Source organism: Pelobates fuscus, chromosome 1, assembly GCF_036172605.1.
Source record: "Pelobates fuscus isolate aPelFus1 chromosome 1, aPelFus1.pri, whole genome shotgun sequence".
Lineage (NCBI taxonomy): Eukaryota > Metazoa > Chordata > Amphibia > Anura > Pelobatidae > Pelobates > Pelobates fuscus.
The window spans coordinates 457009161-457018982 of NC_086317.1; the positions used below are offsets into that span (position 1 = coordinate 457009161).

Genomic DNA, 9822 nt, shown 5'->3' on the forward strand with positions numbered 1-9822 from the left:
GCAGGTTCTTTTCACCTCTCTACGTGGCATGTTTTCCCCATGTGTGCCCTTGTTTATACCAGTATGATAATTGAACTCTACCAAAACAATAATATGCGCAAGCACTTTTGGATACATTACAATACGGCTCGTGTTTTTCATTGAATTAATAATACAATATATTGAATCTGCTTGTCATTATTATATGTTGTGTTTCTTATTTTATTTATTTCACAATTGTTTGGAATGTCATGTGATCCAATACATGTATCATTGATTGTTGATGGAGAATTAGTTTGCCAAACTGTTTCCCTTTTTTATATTTTGTATTCCTTCCCATTGTTGCTTTTTGCTAAAAAAAATTTGTTTTCAAATTTAATAAAAAGCATTTGAAAAGAACAGCAACAATAAGTTCAACATCTCCTTGAATATTTTATTTTGCTCGATTAGTCTGATGATAAGATGCAAAATGTCTGAAAATGCTGATAAACTATTGGTGATTTTTAATAGAGATGAAGAACGTCTATGGCCTCCCAGAGTAACCTCTACCTCCCATACCTGTCTCTTGCTCTCTCCTAAAGGACAGCACTTTACTCTCTCTCCTCCAGCTCTGTTTCACTCCCACCTTATTTAATTGCTATTTCCTGTCCTAATGTGTTTGATACCCCACCTCCTATAGAGTCTGTGAGCTTGTTTGAGCAGGGTCCTCTTCAACCAATCGTTCCTATACGTTTTCTTGTAATTGTCCTATTTATAGTTAAATCCCCCCTCTAATAATATTGTAAAGCGCTACGGAATCTGTTGGCGCTATATAAATGGCAATAATAATAATAATAATATTCAGATGTACTTACAGTATTGTGTCCTTTATAAAAGGTTGACTATATATCTAATGAAAATTGGGGATTTAATGTGTTGCTATTTAATGTGTGGGTTGTGGATTTGAAAATAATAAATTGTGACTCTTGAGGGGACTTTTATTAAAGTAAGAATTTAAAGTGAATTTCAAATTGAAGGTTAAAGTATTCAAGGTGAAAACATAGTTGACAATTTAGACAGTCTTCTCTATTGAAATATTAATGTTACAAAAATAGAAGAATAAATAAGAAAGGGGTTTCTCCCAAGGGAGGTCTTGGTGGAATAGAAGGAGCTGTGGGGTCAGGGGGAACTCATTCCCTGAGATTTCTATGAGGAGTCTTTTGAGGTTTCTTTTTCGGATATCGAGCCCTGGACATTCCCACCAAATGTAGAAGTGAGATCCTTTAGCATTATTACATCTCCAACATAGGTCAGAATGATCGCTATAGATTTTATTTTGTTGGAACCATATACCCCCCTGTATAAAACTTTATAATAAAGTTTGATTAGGTTTACACAATGTGCCCTTTGTTTCACCCACTTTATGATCTGTTTCCAAGATTGATTTTTGAAAAGTTTATTTATTTTGACCTTAAATTTGAAATTCACTTTGAATAAATAAAATGAATTAAACCTGTTGGCTTTTCATAGGGGAAGTAGAGGTAGCGTCTTACACTGTAAGGCATGTGTTATCCAGGAGCTAGCCCAGTAGGGAAGGAACAACTTTATGTACTAAAATCAACTAAATGTACTGAAATATTTAACATGTGTGTGAGAATAGGAGAAACAGAGATATAAAGAATATGAATAAAATACAACATACACTTACTGTGCCTTTAAGGAATAAGAATAGCAGATGGATACTGTGCCTTTAAGAATTATTGGTTTAAAAAGGCCTAAAATGAAATGTATACAACTATGTTAATATGTTAAATAGTATACATGGAATAAAAATAAGAAAGAGTTAGAAATATAGATAAAAAGGTAGTATATGCTAGTAAAACAGTATGTGGAACTGTCTACTGTGATAGAGTGTATATACACCGCTTGAAATTGTTTGGAACCACTTGAACAAAAAAGATGATAAAACGGGATAAATAAAAAACAGTTTATTAAACATAGAAGTCAAAAATATATTAAAATAATGATCTGGAACAGTTCACAAGAAAGTGGTCAGCAAGATGGAGATAAAAAAAGGGCAGTAAACCTGTGCATCCAGCAAGGATGGAATTGGATTCTGTTGTTGGTGTGCGCCGTCTGGAAACCGGTTGCCTGTGAGGATGGGTTGCGTCTCAGTGCGTTCCGGCTACAGACCTCACTCTGAGCGGTAAGTACTGCTGCGGTCCAGTTCCAAATACTGTTTTACTAGCACATACTACCTTTTTATCTTTATTACAAAGTATACTAATTGGTGACTGTATCAATAATCCTGTATTCTTACAAAGATCGTATAATTCTATAATTCTTGCAATTCCCATTTCACTCAATAGATTTATATACAAACATCTAGGATTTTTCCAAACCAATAATAACTTTTAAACATAAATTTTAAAGACACCGTTATTAACCATTTCTAACTCTTTCTTATTTTTATTCCATGTATACTATTTAACATATTAACATAGTTGTATACATTTCATTTTAGGCCTTTTTAAACCAATAATTCTTAAAGTATCTATCTGCTATTCTTATTCCTTAAAGGCACAGTAAGTGTATGTTGTATTTTATTCATATTCTTTATATCTCTGTTTCTCCTATTCTCACACACACGTTAAATATTTCAGTACATTTAGTTGATTTTAGTACATAAAGTTGTTCCTTCCCTACGGGCTAGCTCCTGGATAACACATGCCTTACAGTGTAAGACGCTACCTCTACTTTTTTATCAGATAGGTTTTGGTGAATCCCTATCTGTATCCAGTTAGAGCTACACATTAATAGTCGCACCCCCTCTACCCTGTGTTTTGCACTAAGCATACCAGTCTTTTCCCTTCTTATAGGGGAACACTTTAGAATAAAACATTGAAAATCACCAGAAAACTTGTGTTAACATTTATTTCCCCGAGATGCTCTGTTTTTCTGTTAAATATAGTAAATGACATCATCGTTCAGTTTAGACAAGGCTAATCCAGGGCAAGCATTGCAAATTGTGTTGTATTTCTCCTCTCTCCCTGTATGCTTTCTCTATGCTGACTGCTGACTGCTGACTGCCTGCAAGAGACAAAACTTATAACAGTGATTAACAGGGAGGTAAAATGGAAGCGCCTAGTTGCAGGGTAAAGAGGTGTTGATTTAAATTTATTTTTTCACATTCAATATTTGCTAAAATTAAGGATAAGTAAACATTATATTAAAAATCCTGGGATGTGACCATTTCCCTTTAAGAAGTTATAAGTGTTAGAAAAAACATGTGCCTCGGTTCTCCCAGTCCTGATATTTTTGATTGGGAGGTCCATATCAATGTACAGTATATAACTTTTTTGCTGAATTGGACTAACCTAGATTTCTACCTATCAAATGTGTATTCCTAATGTTATACGGTCCTAGTAACCGATGCTATCAGCCAATCCAATCGTTAAACCCTTAAAAATGCATTGGAGGGGCTAACGCGCATGCGTGGCAAAATGCAATGGTCTCTATGAGACCACCTGATTGAAATAGCAGAGTATTACTTGGCTATTGCAGAGGAAAGACCTGTAGTGGCTGTCATTGTCAGAGTAACAGTGTCAGAGTAACAGCCACTAGAGGCATTTAAACCCTGCATTGTATGGCAGAATGGCCATGTTTTCATTTGCAGGGTTAAAGGGAAGGAAACATGGCACCTAGACTACTTTATTGAGAAGTAGTCTCTTTAGAGGGAATTGTAAGGGCATTATAATGTCCCTATAGAGGGAATTGTAACCTCTCTGGAATTTACACCATTAAATCAAATATTAAATCACCTGTAACTTGGGTTAACTTTTTTTTTTTTTATGTATGTTGTTGTTTTTTTTTATAAACCAATAAAGTTTAAAGCTCTACATTAATTGTGCTATTGAGCAAACATAACTAACGATAACTGAACTAACATATTTATGTAAAAACACTTTCTTAAAGGGACATTATAGGCACCCAGACCACTTCAGCTGTAAAGTGGTTGAGTGCAGTGTCCCAGGTTCCTTGACCCAAGAGTAGTACTTATTACAGTTTTTTGGCAAACTGCAATAATTATCTTGCTGGGTTAACTTCACCTCTAGTTGCTGTCTACCAAACAGCCACTAGAGGGACTTACGAGTAGTTTGGTTGCCTAAATGACTCTGGACATCCTCACACTTTGCTTTTATACAATGCTTTCCTATGGGGAAGTCCAAATGTGATTGTGGAGTTTGACGTGCATGAGCATTAGGTCCCCGCTGCTGGCTGATGTCGGTGGAGAAAGATGTGGAGTCTGAACCAGCACCGAGGGACATCGTCGCTGGAGTCAGGTAAGTGACAGAAAGGGTTTTTGACCCCTTATGAACCATGGGAGGGTGGGAGGGGGAGGTTTGGTTGCAAGGGAGGAGGGGACTTTTTTTTTTGGTGGCACAATTTGTTCTTTAATAGAGGTATTACAGAGTAACTTTACACAGTACAGCCACCAAAATGTTAATATCTTGTATGACACGGCATGTAGGTGAACTCCATTAGAGCATGCACACGCTTAAAAAGGAGGCTGTCAATGTACTTCCCAACTCCATCTACTAGACTGTTGGATGGAGTGACCCAACACAGCTCAGGCTATTGAGTGGGGAATAAGTAAGTAGTAGGGTTGCTTACTCATACCTTCCAACATTAACTTTCCAGAGAAGAGGGATTCTGGTGGGAGTAAAAGGGGTTGTACAGTCACTGGTTCTAACCAAAAGAAGACCCACTGGAAAGGGGACCTGCCATCCAAATTACAGGCAGGTCAGATTGGCGTTAATGGACTCCAGGCTGCCTGCCAATACAGCAGGTCAGCCCACTGAGAGCAGGACATGCATGGAGCACTTCATCTAAGGATGTGCTTCCTCTACACTTGTTTGGCTACAGTTTCCAGGGAACAAAGTTAGAACCCAAACATCAGTACTGTCTCACCAAAATAGTACTTGTCACTATGTTTGAAGGGCATTTTGGCAGCTCACCTTATGTAGTTAATTATATAACCCTTCAGTAGCGTGAAGTGAGGAATCAAGGTTCAAGTTAGTTTGACCATCAGGTTGGAGTGCAGGATGTCTCATGCAGGACAGTAATACCTAATAATCTAGAGGACACATGGAAGATGCTACCAGACCTGGCCATTTGTAAATAGCATACTTAACTGCAGGACCAATGATAAAGATTGTCCTGCACTATGTGAATAGCTGTCAGCTTTGCTATCCCAGCAGCTAGGTTTAACCTATAGTATTGTGTTAGATGCTGTGACTCCCTAAAACCCAAGCAGGGCTGGACTTGGAATAAAAAGCAACTCTGGAAAAAATATATACCAGCTCTATAATGCAATGTATACAAGTATACAATTATAATTGAAAATTATTTCTCCAACGCAAGTTAATCACTCAAAAGACTTTAAAGTAAACAAAAGTATTGTTTTATTTCAGGCACACGTTCAATAGCATGCAGTCAACATGTCAGCCCTGTGACCTTGATGTACTGTGAAAAGTCAAGTAATGGGACTTAAACGTTGAATTCATGGTGTTGCGTGTCTGCTTAAAATAAAGAACTTACAGTATTTTGCTGTAACATTAGGAATGAAAACCTCTGTCTTGTGCTCCTGACCCTAATTATATATAGTTTTATTTTCAATAAAATGAAGTTTTACTCGCCTTTTTCCAGTGACTCTCTGTGTGCTTCTTACCTCTCCACCTTCACAATGTCTTCTAGGAGGCAACGTCTTCTCTTCTAGTCAATTCCCAGGAGTTGGAAGATTCAATGTTGTTAGGAGCAGGGTAGGATCAGGTGCAGGGTTCAAGTCAAGGTCTGCACACCAGTTAACATTAGCCAAAGCTTCATAATAACCAAGAACTGGACTGGGTGTGCTCATAGCTTTCATAGGGGTTCCCTGTTCAGAAGGACAACCTTTTCCTAGAGGTGGATTGTCACCTCACTCCATAAAGTCTGCCAAGTGCGATGTCTCCATCTTAGGACATACGTGCAGCAGACACTGAGGCCAGAACGTTAACTGCAGGAAGCGTGAACAGCTACAGCATGTCCTGGAGGAAGCTGGTGGTGAGGAGTAAGCCCTTCTAACAGTATTTGTATGTGGCAGTGTGTCTGCATGTGACTATGTGTGAGTCAGTATAGATCTATCTTTGCGTGTATAGCAGTCTGTATCTGTTTGTGACATTAAGGATCTATTTGTTTGTGGCAGTGTATATCTATGTGTATTTATGTATATCTTGCAATGTATTTATGTGTGTGTCTGGCAGTGTGAAGTTATGTATATCAGGCAGTGTGCATTTATGTTTGATAGCCCAGGATATATGAGAACTATTGGGTGGTTATTCATCTCACTGTCTCCAAGTATGCGGTAAAGTGGCTAAAATTGGTTAGAATGCACCCTTGCCAGCATTGGGAAGTAGGGACAAAGGGCTAGCGGACAGTGCCAGAGATACAACTTGCATTCCTGGGTAGGCCCACCCACTGTATGCCCAAAAGCAAATGTAAAAGAACATGCAGATAGTGCTGCTAAAATGTTAGTTGCAGTGCCCGTAGAAAAGTGCGAGCACATCTAATGAATCACTTACACTGTGCTGCCAGGGGACCACAGGACATGATCCTAAAATAGGGGCTGACCCACCAAAACCAAGACAGTTGGGAGTCCTGAGAAATTAACCACTATATCTGAACCCAGTTTACATTAGGAAGACCCCAGTATGGACTGATATATAGATTTCCTCAGTGCCAGCAGAACCATGCCTTCAAATTATGTGAAATCTTTGTACTGTATCATGGCATACACTGCCACATTGTTGTCAAATACTTTATTAGTATCAAAATGTGAGGAGTAACGGTGTGTGAAGTTTGAATGTCAAATCACCAGCACATTATATGCTGGCACAAGGCCCTCAGAAAGAAAGCTGTAGTAAAAATGTAATAGGTTCCCAAATGTTTAAACATGAATATAATATGTTTTATTACAGTTTGTGAAATAAATAAAACATCATCTTAAATCATGTTACTTAAATATGATTTACCTGCAACCATTACTTTAACTGCAATATGGTACCTAGTCATCTCTTTTGGAAGCAATATCATTTGCTACAGTAAGGAATCTATAGAGTTAACGCTCCATACCTTGACGTCTGTGTTCAAATTGTCCACGTGCTGGAATGTGGTTAGAGGACGCCCACAGCTTTCTGAGAGGACAAAATAACTTAGTTTCATTTTAAGTTTCATTCCTATAGTTTTCAGTTATGGAGTCTGCTGGTCTGAGATCACAGCTAACCTGCTACCTCTGCCTGAACATTTATACAGATCCTGTAACCCTGACGTGTGGACACAGCTTCTGCCAGGTCTGCATCACAACGACATGGGCAAACCAGACGGGGAAAGAATATTCTGAATGTGCTGAATGTGGACAACAGTTTGGGGTAAAAACAGCAGTGCTAAAAAGAAATCTTAGATTGTGTAACATAGCAGAAAGTTTCCAAGCTATTAACTCCGAGCATAAGGAAAATGTGATACCTTGTACTTATTGTGACTCCCATGTATCTGCGGCTAAAACATGTCTAATGTGTGAGGCTTCTTTGTGTTTTAGTCACCTTAGTGTCCACACTAAGTCAACAGAACATATCTTAACTGAACCCACCATTGCGCTAGAAAATCGAAAATGCTCTGACCACTGGGGAGTCTTGAGCCATTATTGCTCTACGGACTCTGTCTATCTATGTAAGTACTGCATCACGTCTGGAGATCATCGGGGTCACCAGGTGGAGACTTTAACTGTTGCCTTCAATAAGAAAAAGCAGAAACTGAAAATTATTCAGGAGAAACTGAAGTCAAAGAGAAAAGAAGCTAATAAAAGAATCCAGGGTCTGCAGGAGCACAGGAGAAAAGTTGGAGAAGTAGCAGCCGACGTAACAGAGCGAGTCAGTGTCATGATCGTGGACATAAGGAAAAAGCTGGATGTTTTGGAAAGGAGAGTGTTGGGTGAGATCTCCAGGCAGGAAGAAGAGATCTCACTCAGAATCTCAGAACTGGTCCAGCAACTGGAAATAAAGGTGGAGGAGCTGTCCACAAAGAGACTTGACATCGAGGAGCTTTTTCGTATCATTGACCCATACATTGCCTTACAAAGCAGTGCTGACTATTGTGATATAGCTGAGGACGGTGATAATGAGGATACCGAGACAGATGTAAATTGCCACGATTTAGGGGACCTGAATCTGGGTCTAATATATGTGACCTTGCACTCAGGCTTAGCTGATATTGCGGCTGGTATAAAGGGATTGCACCACATACAGGATGTTTCGCACATATTAACGGATACAAAAATGACTTCTGATATTTTACAGGACCTAAACACTGCCAGTAATTATGTAACTTTGTCAGGTGTTTTGAAAACTATGTCAGTGTCACTAATAAACCAAAATTGTCCAGAAACACAAGAGAGATTTCGGTATCCTCAGGTTCTAAGCAACAACAGTTATTCCTCAGGTCAACATTGCTGGGAAGTGGAAGGCAGTAAATCAGGAGTATGGACTGTAGGAATGACCTATCACAGTACAAAGGGAAATGGGTGTCAGTCAAGGATTGGAGACAATGCAAAGTACTGGGGTTTATGGAAGTGGAATAATGATCAATATTTTGTGAGACATGACAGTAAACCAATCCAGTTACCGTATAGGCCTTCCGGTCACCGACTGGGAATATACCTGAACTATGAGACTGGGCAATTATCTTTTTATGAGCTAGGTGACGTGATTAAACATTTATACACATTCACTGACACCTTCACTGAGCCACTTCACGCTGTGTTTGGAGTATGGGATTATTCATTCCTGCCAGTTAAAGGCAAGATACATGAATATACATGGATAAGAATTAGGAGCTAGTAATCAGATGATATCAGACATGTTGTTGATATGTTGATGTAGTGACTGTCTGTTAAACAATCTGTGCTGCTGTGTGTGCTAAAGTTATGCAAACTATTCTTAAAGGGACATTGCAGGTACTATAGCCATTTCATCTCATCCAACAGGTTTTAGTGCATGGAGTCCTATGGAACCGTCCCTCCATTCAGTATTAAACCATGTTTGAGTACTTTAACACTGAATGAGAGTCCCTGGCCACACACAGCCTGACCCCCACTCTTTCAAATTAACACCATGTTGTACCAGAAATAGGCACTTGTGATAGGCTGACACTCTAAGCTAATCACTGCCACTTATTGCTGCTTGAGCTTATGATTCCTTATCAGCCTGAGCAGCACAGAGGAGTCAGGCTGCCGGGGACTCTCATTTAGCATTACACTATTAAAAAAACACTGTAACACTGCAGTTTCTCTGAAGCTCCAGTGTATGACATTGCAGCACTAACTGCAATAGGGACACTGCACCCAGACCACTTCAATGAGCTGAAGTGTTCTTGGAGCCTATAGTGTCCCTTTAATACTCAAGGGTTCATTCACTAAACAACAAATTGTGCTGAACTGATAAATGAATTGTAAAAATGTATACAAAAATAGCGGATTTGGAAAATTATCCAACTCAGCTTAGTCATAGTTACAATCATATTCGTAGCAAACATCAATTCTGTTTACAAGTCACTGCAGTTTGTGGTTTACCAAATAAACGCCATTAGTAAAACAAGGGGCATATCCTTTAAGAACAACCATACAAGACTTTCTTTTATTGTTATACCCAGGGCCGGTGATAGACTATTTTGCACCTTAGGCAAGACCAGCTTATCTGTATGTCACTTCTACCCAGCACCTTTGAGTGTCTCTTTCCCCCAGCCCCTTTGCATGTCTCTCTTCCTATCCCCATT

General features: G+C 38.9%; 1 protein-coding gene across 1 annotated transcript; it reads left to right on the plus strand.

Moving 5' to 3' along the window:
* Window positions 1-7247: 7247 nt before the first annotated feature.
* Window positions 7248-9462, plus strand: LOC134585337 (E3 ubiquitin-protein ligase TRIM21-like). Its single transcript, XM_063440747.1, has one exon. The coding sequence runs from the start codon at window positions 7248-7250 to the stop codon at window positions 8886-8888; it is 1641 nt and encodes a 546-aa protein (XP_063296817.1). The 3' UTR covers window positions 8889-9462.
* Window positions 9463-9822: the final 360 nt, after the last annotated feature.

Coding starts and splice junctions, on each gene's coding strand:
- LOC134585337 (XM_063440747.1), top strand. CDS start 7,248: ATGGAGTCTGCTGGTCTGAGATCACAGCTAACCTGCTACCTCTGCCTG.